The 19,945-nt window shown below is 35.8% G+C and overlaps 1 protein-coding gene across 1 annotated transcript in view; it reads right to left on the bottom strand.

The window, feature by feature from the left end:
* Positions 1-19,945, bottom strand: part of PARP8 (poly(ADP-ribose) polymerase family member 8) — a 267,441-nt gene that overhangs the window by 135,800 nt on the left and 111,696 nt on the right. Inside the window, exon 6 of the mRNA XM_063454027.1 lies at positions 10,255-10,332. Coding sequence (XP_063310097.1) covers positions 10,255-10,332 — 78 coding nt within the window. The remainder of the gene's footprint in view (positions 1-10,254; positions 10,333-19,945) is intronic.

Here is a 19,945-nt window from a genome sequence, read left to right as displayed (position 1 = left end):
CTAATTTATTATGAAAAAAATAAAAAAAAACTGTGAGAAATTAAGATTTAAAAAAATAAATATTATTGTAGTTCTCCCTGATATTTTAGCTGTAAATGTCATAATACTGTTAGCTTTTACTGCAATAAATGCACATATTTGTATTCAGCAAAGTCTCACAAGTACAACAGTACCCCCCAATAACAGATTTTATGGTGTTTTGGAAAGTTACAGGGTCAAATATAGCACATTCCATTTTTCATTTTTTTCACATTAAAATTTGCCACATTAGTAATGATACCAGTTTGGTAATGTTGCCTTTGAGACCGTTTGGTAGCCCAGGAATAAGAATTACCCCCATGATGGCATACCATTTGCAGAAGTATTGCAAGTGGGGTATGTCGAGTCTTTTTTAGTAGCCACTTAGTCACAAACACTGGTCAAAGTTAGCATTCATATTTGTTTTTGTGTGAAAAAAAGCAAAAAAATCGAATATCTGGCCAGTGTTTGTGACTAAATGGCTACTAAAAATGACTAGCCTTACCCCATTTACAATACATTGGGTTGTCTACTTTTGCAAATGGTATGCCATCATGGGGGTAATTCTCATTCCTGGGCTACTATACAGTCCCAAAAGCAACATTACCAAACTGGAAAATTTAAATGTGAAAAAAAAATGAAATGCAAGCCTTATATTTGACTCTCTAACTTTCCAAAACACCATAAAACCTGTACGTGGGGGTACTGTTATACTTGGGAGATGTCACTGAATACAAACATAAGTGTTTCAAAACAATAAAATATATTACATCAATAATATTGTCAGTAAAAGTGACGTTTGTGTGTGTGAAAAATGCAAATAAATTCACTTTTACTGACAATATAATCGTTGTAATACAATTTATCATTTTGAAACACTAATATTTGTAAAACAGTACCCCCCATGTACAGTAAAACAATATCCCCCCATGTGCAGGTTTTATGGTGTCTTGGAAAGTTACAGGGTTAAATATAGTGCTTCCGAATTACATTATCTGCAATTTCTCCCTGGGTTGTCAGGCACGTCAATCAAATTTGAATTAATTAAATCACATAATTATGTTAAACGTTACTTAACCCCTTAAGGACAGAGCTTCAGAAGCTTGTCTTTCACTTAATGACAACGGCATTTTTTGCATTTTTTGCTATTTGCGTTCAACTGCAATTTGCATTTTACTAATTTATTGCACCGACACATATTATATACCGTTTTTTAAAGGACAGAAAGGGCTTTAATTTGATGTAACACATATATATATAAATGCTTATTTATTATAAAAAAAATACAGAAATATGCAAAAAAATGAATTTTTGTGTGTTTTTTTTACAGTTTTTGCAATAATAATGTGTACATAATTAGTGCAGGTTAAGGAAAGTAATTAAAAATAAATTCATTTAGTTGTTCTGAATTACAGAATATATAATGTGTCTGGGATTTTAAGTTTTTTTTGGTAGTTACAGGTCACAAAGCACAAGGAGTAAAATAAACTTTTTATGTGGAGCGATTTTAGAATTTGGTATGTTTGTCTTGTAAGCCTAATAGCCATAAAAGAAAACAAAATTGCCACACAAAAGTATATATTTATATAAAGTAGACACCACAGGCTATTTACCTAAGGTTGTTTTGACACTTTCTACGTAGCCATTTTACCGCCAACCTCTGCTAAATATTGGAGTAAAATTGTGTTTTTTGGGGGTTTTCGCACACAAACTTATAACAAAGAACTTCTCATGTGTATTTTGTAAAGTTGGTGTGTGCTATTCCTGTACAAAGTTTTATTATGTGTTCAGTTACTTCTGCTGAGTACAACGGTACCCCCATTGTATGTCTTTGTCACTATTTCGTGAAGCTACAGTGCCATATAGGAGACCTGTCCTTTTCAGTATTCACAGTAGAATTTTGAGAGACGGATTTAATGAGCCTATGCTTCCATTTGGGGTATTATAGTAGTTTGACTGTTCAAAAAAACCCCACAAAGGCCTACCATTTGTAAAAGTAGACACTCCAGGGTATCTCATAAGGTGCATATTGTGCCTTAACATGCCCCCATTTTTTTACCATTACATGCCAAGGTATGTGGTAAAAAATAATTTTGTGCATATTTTACATACGGATTGCATTTTTGCTGGGCATTTTGTATATTTCATGTGTGCCACTAAGTTCAAACCCCCCAAATTATGCTCAGCTAAGTCTTCTGAGTAAAAGGACACCCCCATTGTATGTCTATGGCACTATTTCGTGAAGCTACAGTGCCATACAGGAGACCTGTCCTTTTCAGTATTCACAGTAGAATTTTGAGAGACGGATTTAATGAGCCTATGCTTCCATTTGGGGTATTATAACAGTTTGACTGTTCAAAACACCCCACAAAAAAAGGCATATTTTGAACCTTAGCGTGGGATAATTTTTCCGCTAGCGTGTACCAGGTGTAGTGGTTATAAGCGTTTTTTTCTGCCTTTTTGACACACAAAGTGAGTTTGCACAGTATATTTTGCAAACCATATGTGTACTACCACTGTATAATACTTCATATTTTGCTCAGCTATGTCTGCTGAGTACAAAAATACCCCCGTATGTACCTTTGCCAGGTATATGTGGACATCGGAGGGGCGCATTTGGAACACAGCCATTCAATTTTTTTTCAAATTTTGAATTTTTACGCTGTGCCCATGTCCCATTTTAGAGTATTTTACCAGGCTATATAAACCAAATACCCCATAAAGCCATACCATTTCTTAAAGAAGACATCCCAGGGTATTTCAAAAGGCATATTTTGAACCTTAGCGTGGGATCATTTTTCCGCTAGCTTGTACCAGGTGTAGTGGTAATGAGCGTTATTAAATGTATTTTTTTACTTTTTAAAACTTTTTTTACTTTTTAAAACTATTTTTTAAACTTTTGTTTTGATTATTCATTTTTTAAAGTTTCCTAAACTTTCGTAAAACTTTTTTTTACAGATTTAACATTTTTATAAGCTTTTTTTTTACGTTAACCCCTAACTAGCAGTAAGCAGCACTAACAGTAAATTCCCCATTTTCCCATAACTCCCACCCACCCCAGCTAGCAAAATATTTAATTATACAATATTTAAATTAGTTAATTAAATAAATTTAACCCCTGAGGGTTAAAAAATAAATAAAAGTTAATCGTCAGGGGTTAAAAAAAAAAATTAGAACAGTATAATACTGTGATCTGTATTTTGATCACTGTAGGCAGTGATCGACTGGCAGGGAAGGGGTTAATTTTTATTTGGCCTGGGTAAAGGGTTTATTTTTTTAAATTTTTTACTTAAATGTTATTAAAACTTTTTTTTTAACTTAATTTTTTAACTTTTTAAAGCTTATTTTTAAACTTTTTTTAACGTTAACCCCTAGTTAGCGTAATACTAAATCCCCCAATTCCCCACTAACTTCCACCCTCCCCAGCTAGCTAAATTTATAATTTTAAAATATTTAAATTAATTAATAAAATAAATTGAACCCCTGAGGGTTAAAAAAAAAAAGAATTAACCCTCAGGGGTTAAAAAAAAAATCAGATCTTAGTAAAATGCAATCCCTGCCAATTGATCACTGTAGTCAGTGATCAATTGGCAGGGAAGGGGTTAATTTTGTATTAAAATGGGTAAAGGGGGGGTAAAGGGGGGTGGGATTTTAATTTTACTATGTTTTCTTTCCACCAGGGGGCAGGATCACTGAAGATCCGTCTCCCTGCACTTCACACAGAACCAGGAAGTGCAGGGAGGCGGAGGTGAGTATAGAGAGCACATGTGCCCGCTCTGGCATGCTGTCAGAGCGGGCACATGTACTCTGACAGCCCGATCCGGTGCTCCCGGTTTGCCTCTAATGCAGAGGCAGACCGGAGCACCATTAACCCCGCGATCGCCGCGATTGCGGCGATCTGGGGTTAATTTTAACGGGTGACGGACGAGGTCCGTCACTCGTCATTAACGCATTCCCCTGAGTGACGGACCTCGTCCGTCACTCGTCGTTAAGGGGTTAAATATACACATAGAATTTTAATATATATACATATATATGTATTCAAATTCTACGTGTATACTTATGTAATCATTTATTTAATTATATATATTTATATATATATATATATATATACCAATGGAAAGAGTGCACTCGAAAGGTCTTCATATGAAAAATCTAATCAATTTATTGTGCCAAAATTCAAAGACAATCAAGTCGACGTTTCAGTCCCCGTAGGACTTTTATCAAGACAGTGAAAGGCGGGAAAAGTAGTAGCACTTTTCCCACCTTTCACTGTCTTGATAAAAGTCCTACGGGGACTGAAACGTTGACTTGATTGTCTTTGAATTTTGGCACAATAAATTGATTATATTTTTCATATGAAGACCTATCGAGTGCACTCTTTCCATTGGTATACATTGAAGGCTGAGGCAGCACCGAGGCAAGTACAAGACCGGTACATTGAGTGCGGGACATTTGAAGCTTATATATATATATATATATATATATATATAGATATATATATATATATAGATATATATATATATATATATATATATATATATATATATATATATATATATGCGATTATTTGTATTTAGTATATAGATAGATATATATAGAATTTCATTCTAAGTGTATTTTGTTACCTATATATATTAATAACAAAATACAGTTAGAATGAAATGACATATGTATATATAATTTATTTGAATTTATATTGAATTTTATTTAAATATTTATTTTTTTAATTTATTTATTGTAATTATACGTATATATATATATATATATATATGTAACTTCATTCTAAGTGTATTTTAATACTAATATATGTACTTATATTAACATTAAAATACATTACATATAATGTTACATCTATATGAAGTATATATATATATATATATACACACACATTTATTTTATTTTAAACATGTTAAACGATATTTTTTTTCATACTTCCCACCAGAAGTGGGACTGTCTGACAGCCCAGGCAGTCTCCCTGCTGGCAGATTCACAGCCAGCTATAGGGGCCATGTGATCGCTCCTTGAGAGCAATCACATGTCACCCGGGGTCCTGATTTGCCGTGGGAGGGCTGCCTGGGCTGTCAGGCAGTCCTCCCGAAGAGGATGGCGGCAGAGGTAAGTACCACGGACGTCCAGGGGTAGAAAGCCGCAACGGCTTTAAAGCCAAATATAATGGGGACGGCATAGAACGCTGTAATGGAGTTAAGGGGTTAAAGGGAGACCTGCTGCTAAACAAACCTGAAAATGTAGTCTATATAAGCAAAGTGATTACTCTTTGGGGTTTTTTTTTACAAGAAATGATCTAGGGGAAACATCACTAGTCAATAACTAGTGTACTTGTAAAGCTGTGACCAATTAATAAAGCAACGCCAAGTGGAAAAAAGGCGTAGTTAATGATCTATCATCTCTAGTCATACATTTATCCAATCTCTCCAGAAAAAAAAACAAATCAAATCCTTCTCATGAAACTTTCTCACAGATATTACATACTCAAGAGAAAATTAAGATACAACTAATGAAGATAGCAAAAAACATGGAGAGACTGGGAATTAAATATTATGCTATAGGAAATGGAGCAGAAGGGATCCTATCAAATAAGTTAATAAAAAAGAAAGCCAATAAGAAGGTTTACAATTATTTGATATAGTCTGTTGTCTCTGAATGATATAGGTCAGGCTTTCAATAGGTTTTACAGTAGATTATATAATATACACATTCCTGGTTCATCAGAGGAGATAACTAAATATTTCGATTCAATAAATGTTTCTAAAATCTCAGAGGATCGACGACAAAAGCTAAATTCACTAATTTCTAAGGAAGATAAAAATTGGGATGATCAATAAATTGCAATCCTTTAAATTAAAATTCCAAGACCAGATGGGTCTAGCAATATTTGCTATAAGAAATGTAAGACTCTTCTTGTCCCATTTTCTAACAGATGTTTTTAATAAAATTGTTCAGATAGGTTTCTTCCCTGCATAACTGGTCAGGACCAATGTTATTCCAATACTTAAACCAGGCAAATGTCCCACTAAATTAGAACGTGTCAGACCAAAATCTCTTTTGAATGTAGATGTAAGACTCTTCTCTACAATTTTAGCTGATAGATTATAATCTATACATGAAACTATTATACACCCAGATAAAATATGATTTGTTCCAGATAGATTTTCAAGTTATAATATAAGATAAATGGTAGATATCCTGGACTTTGTTAACATATCCGGCCTACCCCTTCTGACTCTGTCATTAGACGCAGAGAAAGCAGTTGACAGAGTCAGTTGGGAATTTATGAATCAGTCCTAATGTGTTTTGGAATAAAAAAAATGGATCCTCCAGACAATAATGTCACTGCAAAGTAAAAATAGCAAACTAAAATAGTAGGTCCAAATACTTGCTGGTTCTCCCTGAGAAATGAAACGAGTCAAGGGTGTCCAATCTCCCCTAGCCTGTATATTATATTAATAGAACCCTTAGCTACTTTTTTCAGAAATAACTCCAGAAATAACTCCAATGAAAATAGGTTTTTCAATTAATAAAAATAGGAAAATAAATAAAATAAATAAATCAAACAAGAGTACAGTCCAGGAGTCCAGATCTCAGTTAGGGGGTACTCCGTAGGTGATTACTAAGTCTACGTAATTACATACGGCTGAACTTCTGAAAGTAAGGGGTATCTCTCAAGTAAATACATATACGAGATATAGAAAACCACAAGAAAACAGGGGGTTCCAAGAAGAGGATCGACCAAAAAAGAAGAAATATATAAATAACAAAAAAGGGAATATTCTCAAAATGGTAGTCTGGGGATATAGGAGGACCCAAAAAATCCCAGTGTTAAAGAGAAGGGGTATATAAATAGGGAACCCCTGAGTATCCCACCTTGTCCATACTACCCCAGAATCTTCAGCTAAATGGGAAGATAGTGGTAAAATGTAGAAAATTTTGAACCACTTTTACCACTTTTATCAATTTTACCACTATCTTCTCATTTAGCTGGGAATTCTGGGGTAGTATGGACCGAGTGTAAGCCATTGACAAGCCATAGCTTACAGTGTCATCTACAGGTAATGTACTAAGCCCATATTTCAAAGATTGAAAATCAAATTTAAATTCCATTTGAATTAATTCATTTTGAATCCTCACTTTAGTAATTACTCTGTGTGTTTTTGTTGAAGCTTGTCACCACACAATTCCATGTTTCAAGGTACAGTTTCATTATTGTATTGTCCTTAAGACTTTTTTTTTAACACTAACAATTGTAATAATTACATATATTAGCATAATTTATTGTGTCAGAGCAGTAATATTGAAACACATTAGCCTAAGCAATTTCCTGCATGATAAGTAATAAATCTAAGTAATTTCCTTTATAGTAATACATAATTAAATCATTTTAAATCATTTTAGTGCCAATTAGTGATGTCCCGAACAGTTTGCCGGGAACCGTTTGCCGGCGAACATAGCGTGTTCGCGGTCGCGAACATGCGCGATGTTCGGTCCGCCCCCTATTCGTCATCATTGAGTAAACTTTGACCCTGTACCTCACAGTCAGCAGACACATTCCAGCCAATCAGCAGCAGACCCTCTCTCCCAGACCCTCCCACCTCCATGACGAATAGGGGGCGGACCGAACATCGCGCGAACGGTTCCCAGTGAACTGTTCGGGACATCACTAGTGCCAATGCATGCCACTCATATTTCTGTGCAATAGGCTAGTCATATCTCTGGCAATCAAAGGGTTAAACTAATGGGGAAAAAAATGCTCGCTATTTCAATATTTCATAATAATCCACTCAGTATGTGGTCTTTCCAGAGAGAGGGGATGAAGTCAAACTATGTTGGTGGATTCTGACCTTGCACCATCTTAAAACTTTACCAGTAGCCACTGCACTTAACCGTCCTTATCGTCTTCTTTCATCACATACATTTATATAAACACACTTTATCTATATACATATAGTCATCAAAACCACTACAGTTTAATGTAGTGGTGACCAGTATATAGCTGAGGTAAGGGTTGCTGCAGTACCCAGAGAAAATCAAAAAACAAACTTTTCCTATTTTGCTGCTGACACCTCCCTCTGCAGCTCCAAGCAGGGTAAAGTAATCCATAAAAAATAAAAAAAAAATAAGGGCAGCACAAACAATTGCAAATTTGCACACCAAGTGCAACATAAAGATTTATTGACAAGGACATAAGGTACAAAGATTTGGGTTATCTGCTTTACCAATGCATGTCCTAATGTAGTGGTGCATTGTGCAGCTTTGGCGTTCAGTGTCTCTTACGCTCGGCATGGAGGTGCTGAACATTCCACGTAAAGATGCATTGATTCAATGCGTCTCTATAAGGAGTTGCTGGTTGCCACACAATGCAGCATTTTGCTGCACATGCGCAATAGTCTTCTAATTCTTTCCATTCTTGATGATCTCAGACATGGAAGCTGGCCCAGCTACGGGAGTCCAGTGCAGCAGGGAGAACATATAAATTTTAAGTACCTTTTTACTGGGGTTGTAATGGGGCTGGGGACCTCAATAGTAAGTTTAACACTATAGTGTAAGGAATACATGTTTGTATTCCTGACACTATAGTGTTCCTTTAAACGTTTCATTGGAAAAAATTGGTAGTAGCAGGCATTTGCTTGGTGGAGAAATTGATACATTTAGTTCATTAAATTATTCATTTTAAAAACTGAATAACTAGTTTGTTTTACTTATAGAAGTACTACTACTACTTGTAAAAAATGTCGTCCTTAACTTTCACCAGGACCAGTGAGGGTTCTTATTTTGGAAGAAGATGTCCATAAAGGTTTATCTTCCTGTGACCCTCCCACTTGGGTTTTATTTGTAGTAATACTACATAATAGTGTCAGGATTCACACTATGTTTCTACCCTGTATCATTAACCAATAACTCTTTCCCCTAAAACTAATTTGTATTTGCCCTTCTAATTTCTCACTAGTTTCCTAAAATAAATGCAACACTGTTTTTAAAACTTCCTCAACCAGATAATTAAGCCCTGCCACACTTAGAATATTGGATTCTCCATGTCTTGTATTTTGTTACACATTACAATTGATGTTTCAATTTTGTGTATATATGAGTTACTCGTTTGGTTCTAGTTTCAAGTTAATTAACTCATGTAGACACACTATATAGTACAATTTAAACCAATAGCAAATAGAATGTACTATAAACATCACAATTCTATAAAAAGTAAAAATATTGTCTGTAGATGACGCTAATCATTGCAGCGTATAAAAATCTTGCATTGTGTACTATGTGCTTACAATTGAATTACTGAAATATTACTTGTACTAGGTTTCAGTTGATTTGTTTGTCAAGGATGCAGACACAGCATGATTTTACGGATGCTTATTACAATATCCTGTGCAAATCAAATAAAGCAGGGACATGTAAAGCAGACCAGCGGATGTGTTAAGAGAACAGCACGAAACTGTAATGTATTGGCCCTAGATAACTCCCTTGAAATTCTTTTCAACATGACCGACATCTTTATTGAAAGGTAAAATGTGGTTTGAGAGAACTCCACAACTGTAACACTGTATTTACCTCTTAATCATGGACACTAATGTGTGTTCAATGTTCTCGTAGTTTATATCAACTTAACTAACATACAAAAAAAAAGTCTATTAGTTTGGGAATCCACTAAACCAGACATTTGTAGAGAAGTGACAAGGGATTTGCAAATGGTAGACTAAAACAGCTGAGCTGAAATACTAACCGAGGCTACGATTTAAAAAAATTTGATGAGCATTTTAAAAAAATTCATATTTTTGGATAAACTTTTAATTTTGAAAAATATGTTGATATGTTATTTTTTTTTATATATGATATCTTTTTTTAATATATTGATATATTTTTTTAGAATTTACCCAAAAATATTAAATAATTTGAAAAGCTTATCTAAAAATATTAAATCGAAGCCTGAGTTGGAAAATATTTTCAGTTTGGCTACTTGGGCCTAAATTGTGCAAACTTTAGCTATTTGCTCCAAATATCCAGTTTAGTGAATAACCCTGTATGTTCTTTAAATCAATGTCCGAGCCAGCCTATTTGTACAGACAAACTAGGCAGTTACGTATGGAATGCAGTTGAAAGAAGTCAGTTTTTGAGACCTGCCCTTTAAAACATCACATATTTTAATAAATAAGGAAAACTGTAAAATTGCAGTTCAAACTGTATACTTTTTCTGCACTGGTTTACACCTACCTGGCCTCCATAGTAAAACTCTTCCGAGTCATTGTCTCCTTCAGAATCCTCTTCCACTGCACTACTGTGTCTGGATTCCTACAAAATAAAAACAGTTACTATCTTTTTTCATAATAGTGAACTGTACACTACAACTACAAACATGCACTGTATAATGAGTGTATTTGTATGTGTATGTATGTATATATATATATATATATATATATATATATATATATATATATATATATATATATATGCAAAAAACGGCTTGCCCTCACGGTCTTAGATGAGGTTTAAAAATATTTCTTTATTGAAGTTATTCCATTAAATATTTTTTTTTTTTTTTTTATGGAATAACTTAAAAAAAAAATATTTGTAAACCCATTTTTGCATATATGTATTTTTGACTATGGCTATTGTGCACCAGGCATTTTGTTAATTGGTTAGTCTGGTGCAAGAACTTATTTGGATACATAAATATATATATATATATATATATACAAACACACATTTATATTTATTTATTGCTACATATGTGTTCTACATCAAGATCTTCACGCTTTCTTCATACTAGCTAGAGAGCTTAAAATAAGGTCAAAAGTCTGTGTGAGGCCCCTCTAATTATATATTTTTAAAAGAGACAGTTGAATTGTTTTTCTCAAAGTGTGTGAAAATATATTATGTTTCAGTATGAAAGAAAATGCTCAAATCTAAGTTTTATTCTTCAACTTTCCTTTGCCCTGTCTAGCTCCTTTAGTTAAAAAAAAAACATATATATATATTTTAGCAATGTCATTTCCAGTATCTTTTGTCTTATATATTTCTTTTGTCGCCATGTTTTCTACAGTACTTCATTTTGAATATTTTCCTGTACTTCTCTGTCAAACTAATGATGCTTTTTGCATCACCTGTTTCTCTCCTGTGTGTCCTTTATCCTCCATTACCTTTCCTTGCTCTCTCTCAATGCACTTGTCATAGTCTCACTCCTCACCAAATCCTGACGTGATCCTTTCTCAGAGACCTTGATTATCTCACCCAGAGGCATGCAAATATTGTTCCATTAGTAACTCCCCTGGGAATTAGATTTTTTTCTGATACATTGTTTATTTATTAATTGATTGATTGCACAGTCATAAAAGACACTTATTGTTTGCTTCCTCCATTAGATTAAATCATACACAAGTGTGCTGTTTAAATTCAATCTAATTATACTGTGTTAAAAAAAATTAATCACAAAATACCAACCTTTGCTCTAGGGATTAACAAACCAATATAAATATAGTGTCAATGATCATGTTTTTGTTTTATTTTATTTTAAACCAGACAATACAGCACCAAAATGAATAAAAAATGGCTAGGACTTCAATAAGAGTCTTGAGGGACAAATTAGCCCTGAATAAGGGTGTATCAGGCATAGTCTGCGAACTCTACATTTTATTTTTACCATTTTATTTAACCCCTTAAGGACACATGACATGTGTGACATGTCATGATTCCCTTTTATTCCAGAAGTTTGGTCCTTAAGGGGTTAAATCTAGCCACTCTTTAGCTCGCTAACATTTCTAAACCTCTTTCCCTCTCTATGTCCTTGTCAATGTCATTGCTATAATCTGCCCATTGGATCTTAGTCAATTCTCTTTTTTTCGTTTACTATATTAATCAATCATGTGTTACAGTGGGTAAAAGACACATTTTCCCCAAGTGAAACATTTTCAAAACTTCAGGGCTTAGCTTGGGAATGTTAATGGAAGCTCCTAAGATAGACCAATTGAGAAAGCCGGGTTTTGACTGGCAAAACGCGTTTCGGATCGAGATTGAATCTACCATGACTTTTTATTTGTATGTATTAAATTGTTTTTATTTTTTTTCAATACAATACATTTTTAAATATACATCACTAAAGTCATCTGGTGGGTTGTCTACAACTGCTGATGCTGCACAAAGAGGAAAGGTATCTCCCATAAGGATACATCAACTTTAAAATTGTCAGCCAAGTCTGGGCTCTAAGCAAGGACACCATACATCATATCAGAAAAGGTTGAGTGTCACCTGAGTACACTAAGGCGGGAGTGACTTGAGCCTATCCTTGCCTTCCATTGAGTATATGTTTACCTTATTATAGCAGGCTGTATTGCACTATATTTTATTTTATTTTACAGCACAGTCTTGTTGTCTTAACTCTTAGGGGTAAGTGTAATATTCCTTCAGCGTTGCACATTCTTTTACTATTAGTGTTTTTTTTTTTACTTTATAGTATTTGTTTTTAGCTATTAAGATAGAGTCTACTTTCTCTGGTGGATATACTGATAAGTTGAGGAGCAGCTCTGGGGACCCCAAGAAGGAGATATAACTACTATAAAATGGTTTGACTGGTTGCAATATAAACTTTTATGCTTTGGAGTCTCCATTGAATATATATCTGATGTCAGAATTTGGTTGAAACTAAAAGTTGTTTTATTTTTTTTTACATAGAAATGAGGCACTGACAGAACTATTTCATACTTATAAGCATTTGAGTTTTAAATAGGGATGTGCATGGGAAAAAAAATTTGGTTCGGTTTGGAAATTCGAGTAAGTAAAATCCGGCAATTCAGACCAATGGAATTCGGTTCGGCCATTCGGAAATTTGGCACTTTGGAACTTCGGCAATTCAGACCCTAACCCTAAACCCTAACCCTCAACCCTGACCCTAAACCCTAACTCTAACCTCTAACCCTAACCCCTTATTTTGCCACCTTTAAGAAATCCAAAGCACTTTGCAACGTCGTCAATTCTGAACGTCGTCAATTCCGAACGTCGTCAATTCCGAACGTCGTCAATTCCGAACGTCGTCAATTCCGAACGTCGTCAATTCCGAACGTCGTCAATTCCGAACGTCGGCAATTATGAACTTTGGCAATTACGAACTTCAGCAATTCGGCAATTCGAACTTCGGAAATTCAGCAATTCGAACTACGGAAATTCGGCAATTCAAACTTCGACATTCGTCCAAATATACATTTGGAACGAAACTAATTGCACATGTCTAGTTTTAAACAAAAATAATTGCACTGCATTTTTTCTTTATATATAGATACACTTTTGGTTCCTTCTCTCTGAAAAATGGTGTGGAATACCAAGAGTGGTTTGACCATATGCCACATAAGCTGTAAAATGAATTTCCACAAGCTGCATTTTTGAAGCAAAATTAATACATCTACTATTTTATAAATATTCAACACATAAATCTAATGCCTGGCATCTCCATATATCCATTCATCAAGTCATCTATAATAACTGCTGTAGAAGCACCTATGGAAGCATCTAGAGAGGGTTAAATAATAATTTGCACCAACCTCTAGCTATCATTAACAGAACCTTGAAAAGGCTGGATGTGAAGGTTACAAAAAGCATGAAAGGACACAAGTGCAATTTTATATTTCTTGTAGCTTTATCCTCAAACTGAGACATAATGGGACATAATAAAAAGTCAAAACTTGAGTAATTAAAGTGCTCACTCATGGTAAATCATTCAGTATGCAGCCTTTACCTTCCTAGGGAAGATTTCAATTTTAGTCATATTAAATATTGAAAAGATTGCACTGATCTCCTCAAGCAAGGACCAAATGGTTTAACGCCATATTACACTGCAATTTTTCTCTTAAATATGCATGTCTGATGATGCAGATTGAATGGAGAATACCAATGAGAATAAATAGTAATATTCTTTATATGAAATTTAGTTAATGCCAATCTGTTTAGACTATAGAAGGAGTTTTTAGTGTGAGCCACTGAAACTGATCAAAACTTTTTTTTCCCCACCAACTTCTAATGGTTTTTTATGTGCAATATTTACATCTTTGCAATTGTTGTTGAATACCAAGTCGAGATTAATTCAGCATCAGCATTTCATGTCTCTCCAGTAACGGACATAAGCAACCCTGTGATACGACTGGGCTTGACCAAATTTATATCATGAGCACAAGCAGGCAGAGATTTCTTAAAGGAGAAATGTCACCTCAAAACATGGTGACATTTTCTTTCAAGCTTTGAAAGAAAATACTTGGGTCAGACAGTGTTTTAAAACTGAAAATTAATCTCTATGGTCTTTCTTTTTTCATTGCAGGGAGTGAAGCAGGGAAGACCATAGAGACTGTTGGCTTTCAAACACTGTCTGAACCAAGGTGTATGTACAGGTGATACTTGAAAAATTAGAATATTGTGCAAAAGTTCATTTATTTCATTAATGCAACGTAAATGGGGAAACTAATATATGAGATAGATGCATTACATGCAAAGCAAGATAGTTCAAGCCGTGATTTGTCATAAGTGCGATGATTATGGCTTACAGCTCATGAAAACCCCAAATCCACAATCTCAGTAAATTAGAATATTACATGCAATCAATAAAACAAGGAGTGTACATAGAACAATATCGGACCTCTGAAAAGTATAAGCACTGGACTCGGTACTTGGTTTGGGCCCCTTTTGCAGGAATTACTGCCTCAATGCGGCATGGCATGGAAGCTATCAGCCTGTGGCACTGCTGAGGTGTTATGGAAGACCAGGATGCTTCAATAGCTCTTCTGCATTATTCGGTCTCATGTCTCTCATCTTTCTCTTGGCAATGCCCCATAGATTCTCTATGGAGTTCAGGTCAGGCGAGTTTGCTAGCCAATGAAGCACAGTAATCCCACGGTCATTGAACCAGGCTTTGTTGCTTTTGGCAGTGTGGGCAGGTGCCAAGTTCTCCTGGAAAATGAAGTCAGCATACTCGTCTGTGGAAGGAAGCATGAAGTGCTCCAAAATCTCCTGGTAGACAGCTGCGTTGACCCTGGACTTAATGAAGCACATTGGACCAACACCAGCAGATGACATGGCTCCCCAAATCAACACAGACTGTGGAAACTTCACACTGGACTTCAAGCATCTTGCAGTGTGTGCCTCTCCATTCTTCCTCCAGACTCTGGGTCCTCGGTTTCCAAGTGAGATGCAAAAGTTGCTCTCATCAGAAAAGAGGACTTTGGACCACTGAGCAACAGACCAGGTCTGTTTTTCTTTAGCCCAGGTAAGACGCTTCTGACGTTGTTTGTTGTTTAGGACAAGAGGAATTCGACATCTGAAGCCCATGTCCAGGATCCCTCTGTGAGTGGTGGCTCTTGATGCACTGACTCCAGCCTCAGTCGACTCCTTGTGAAAGTCCCCAACACTTTTGAATGGCCTTTTCCTGACAATCCTCTCCAGGCTGCGGTCATCCCTGCTGCTTGTGCACCTTTTTCTTCAACACGTTTCCCTTTCACATAACATTTTATTAATGTGCTTTGATACAGCACTTTGGGAACATCCAACTTCCTTCGCAAATTACCTTTTGAGACTTTCCCTCCTTATGGAGGGTGTCAATGATGGTTTTCTGCACAACTGTCAGGTCAGCAGTCTTCCCCATGATTGTGATTCCTACTGAACCAGACTGAGAGACCATTTTAAGGCTCAGAAACCCTTTGCAGGTGTTATGGCTTACTTAGCTGATTAGATTGGGACATTGTGAGCCTAGAATATTGCGCCTTTTTACAATATTCTAATTTACTGAGATTGTGGATTTGGTGTTTTCATGAGCTGTAAGCCATAATCATCGCACTTATGACAAATCACGGCTTGAACTATCTTGCTTTGCATGTAATGCGTCTATCTCATATATTAGTTTCTCCTTTTACGTCGCATTACTGAAATAAATGAACTTTTGCACGATATTCAAATTTTTCGAGTATCACCTGTATATGCCCAAGGACCCTGTCATATATTAATGGTAGGAATTTGTTTTTTACACCTTATTTTACATATACCTTATTAAATAAATATATTCCTCTCAAAACTTTATGAAAGTATTTTTATTTTAAAAAATCGTTTTGAGGTGACAGTTGTCCTTTAAGCAAACCCCATTCTTCTAAACACTAAACTGTGTGTGTGGATAGTGGTCTCTGTACCAGTTTTTTTGTTAAATTTGAAATTCACTTTGAATTCTCACTGATTTTGTAAAAATCTCAGACCGATTGTTTGTCTAAGACTGTGAATTTGTCTGTCATAGTATATATGTATTTTTTTTTTTTAATAAACAGCAGAAATTAAGTTGTCATGGACTGTGATATGTTTTTTTGTTTTTTTTTACTTCGCTTGAGAACCCCCTGTGATCACTGGTAAGGAATTCCGGGTTTTAGTGTATGTGCGTGTGTGCGAGATACAGTCCTTCATAATCTCCAGCTATAGCTCATGAGAACATTGAGGGAAATCCTCCATGCCTGGTACCGTATTGGATGTAATGTTTCAAAGAGAAAGAGAATACCAGTAAAACGGAAAAGTGCACTCACAATAGTAACAGTACACCTGCAGATTCCTGGTATCAAAAGCAGCAGTCCCTAGGTTAAAATATAACTTTTAATAATAGATAATAAAAATAATAATGTATCAAAAAGAAAAAAAGAGATTTACACTCAATAAGGACAGGCCTCTCATACATATGTAGCCAGGTAATAGATTAACTAGGATAGTGTAGCTTATCACACTGAAATAGTGGCATAGTAATAGAGCACAAGAGGGAAGGGGTTAATAAGGAAAATCTATAATCCCAAGAGACCCCCAGCGTTCCCTCAATTTCCCCAAAGTTAGTCAATCTTAGCACTATCAGAATAGTTAGCTGCTGGATTCTATGCTACAACAATCTATCCTTAGCGTAGAAATCATGCCCTGTTACCGGGAGATTCTGTCCTGTCTAAAATCAAAGCGGTCAATTGTCTCTAGGAGGGTGAGAATAAATAAACTTTTGAATCAAAGATAGGAGCGTCCTCCCTGGCTGTCAAGACCACTCTCCCCTCAGTTCTTCCCGACGCGCGTTTCGCCGACTAGCGGCTTATCAAGGGAACCGGTTGTGGGTAAAATCACGATTTAAATATCCCGCCCTCTGCTGTGATTGGCCAAGAATAATTGCCAATGCAGAGGGAGGGAGCTTGGGTCTCGTCCGTGATTAACCCTTTATGGGTCAGAACAAGTGTATACATGGAAGGGACAATCAATTATATAATAAAGAAGTGTCACTATTCATTGTTAGAATAGAGTGGTAAATATTCAGCTCGAGCTGCAGAGATACTTTTGGCAGCGCACAGTACAGTGTGTATCCAAATCGATACTGTTACACATAAAAATAGATTCTTACTTGTTATGAAATAGAGTGATGTTTAGATAAGTTGCAACTTATATGTTAGTGTTCCTTCTGATTTGTATAGTGCCAATGTAATCGAAACACTTAGATCCTTAGGGTATTGGCCTTAAACTCCATATAGTAAGAATATATCTATATTCTGTATTTAAAAGGAAACGCATAATTATATGAACTCAGACACATTATGAATGTTTGGCAAGAATTATATGCAAGTAAGTGTAGAGTATACCCACTTGACTTATAAATTTGCCAATGTGGCCACTTAGGTCCTTCTAGAGATAACTCTGTCTGGAATTCTGAACCTAACTTCCTCTAAGTGTGAATAAACGGAGTGAAGTTAAATTCCTCGTTTAGTCCTTTAGGGTATAATGTTTGGAAGGAATAAATCCATCTGGACTCGGCTTTAAGTAGGGCGACATTGAAGTCACCCTTCCTATGATTTTGAAAAACTTTTTGAATCACCTGGAATTGGAGTACATTGGTTTGAGAGGCATGATTGAGTCTTACATGTCTCGCAATAGGAGTATCTAAATGTGGGTTCATGATGGAATTGACATGTTGAAGAATCCGTCTGCATAATTGTTGGTATGTCTTCCCAATGTACTGTAGCCCACAAATACATGTCATGAGATATATTACATTAGTATAACTACAGTTAATGAAGGTATCAATTACCACGTCTTTAGATGTGTTTTTGTTATGCACCGTCTTAGATGGTAGAATGAACTCACAGGCCTTACAGTGACCACATTTGAATAGACCCTTAGTTTGTAGCCATGTAGGGGTAGTAGCTTGTACTGGTTTAAAATGGCTGTGTACTAAATGATCCGCCAGGTTCTTGGCTCTTCGACACGTCATAGATGGTTGAATGGAAATTGTATTTTTGAGGCTAGTGTCATATTGGAGTACAGGCCAATTTCTATTCAAAACCTGAAGTGCCTGGTCCCAATTTTTGTCATATGTACCAATAAACCTTGTTGTACCCGGGATGGTAGAAGTATTCCTAGGGGGTCTATGCAGACTCTCTGATCTGTCCACAGCCTTTGTTCTCTGATAGGCTTTTTTTAGAATCCTATTAGGATAGCCTAAGTTTTTGAATCTTAATCTTAGGTCTTTAGCTTCTTTCTCAAAATCATCCTGATTAGAGCAGTTTCTTTTGGCTCTTAAATATTGGCCATATGGTATATTGGCCTTTACATGATGGGGGTGGAAACTCTGCCAATGAAGCAAGCTGTTGGTTGCTGTGGGTTTCCTGAATAGGGATGTAGTGTTTTGCCCATCCTCTAAGACCTTGATCATGAGATCCAAGAAGACCAATTGGCTCTCATGTATAACATGAGTCAACTGTAAGTTGATCTGATTGTCATTCAGGGTGTTCACCATCGCCTTGAACAATGAGAAGGAGCCCAACCAAAAGATTAACACGTCATCTATATAACGATACCACTTTAATATGGATGATGTGTAAATGTCATTAGGGGAAATGAAGACCATCGTTTCCTTCCACCACCCTAAGTACAAGTTCGCATAGCTGGGTGCACACGACGAACCCATAGCGTTGCCCCTGAGTTGCAAGTAATATTTTCCATTAAATGTAAAGTAGTTATGGGTTAGTACAAATTTTAATAGTGCCAAAATGAACCGTTGTTCTAGTTCATTGAAAATTACTGAGGGGAGGGTGGTCTTGACAGCCAGGGAGAACGCTCCTATCTTTGATTCAAAAGTTTATTTATTCTCACCCTCCTAGAGACAATTGACCGCTTTGATTTTAGACAGGACAGAATCTCTCGGTAACAGGGCATGATTTCTACGCTAAGGATAGATTGTTGTAGTATAGTATCCAGCAGCTAACTATTCCGATAGTGCTAAGATTTACTAACTTTGGGGAAATTGAGGGAACGCTGGGGGTCTCTTGGGATTATAGATTTTCCTTATTAACCCCTTCCCTCTTGTGCTCTATTACTATGCCACTATTTCAGTGTGATAAGCTACACTATCCTAGTTAATCTATTACCTGGCTACATATGTATGAGAGGCCTGTCCTTATTGAGTGTAAATCTCTTTTTTTCTTTTTGATACATTATTATTTTTATTATCTATTATTAAAAGTTATATTTTAACCTAGGGACTGCTGCTTTTGATACCAGGAATCTGCAGGTGTACTGTTACTATTGTGAGTGCACTTTTCAGTTTTACTGGTATCCTCTTTCTCTTTGAAACTTTATTCAGTAGGGGTTACCCCCCAGCTTACTTCAGCAGTCTGACACACTCTCCCTATTTTTGCTTCTTTCAATAAACGTATTGGATGTAATCTCCCTATGTGACCATAGTCAGGACACCAATTTTAATATTGTTATGTGGCTGCTTGGCCAGTCGAGACCCTCTGGGGTAAGGTGAAATCTCAAAGTAAAATGATTTATACCTAAAATCCATTGCATAACACCATACAATCTATACTTCTGAAGATGTGGATTGATACCAGATGCTAGCTCAACTCTCTCCATGAAAAATGTTTGTTAA

Source organism: Pelobates fuscus, chromosome 5 (genome assembly GCF_036172605.1).
Source record: "Pelobates fuscus isolate aPelFus1 chromosome 5, aPelFus1.pri, whole genome shotgun sequence".
NCBI lineage: Eukaryota > Metazoa > Chordata > Amphibia > Anura > Pelobatidae > Pelobates > Pelobates fuscus.
The sequence above is the reverse complement of the archived record's forward strand: the minus strand, read 5'-3'. Positions and strand labels throughout refer to the sequence as shown.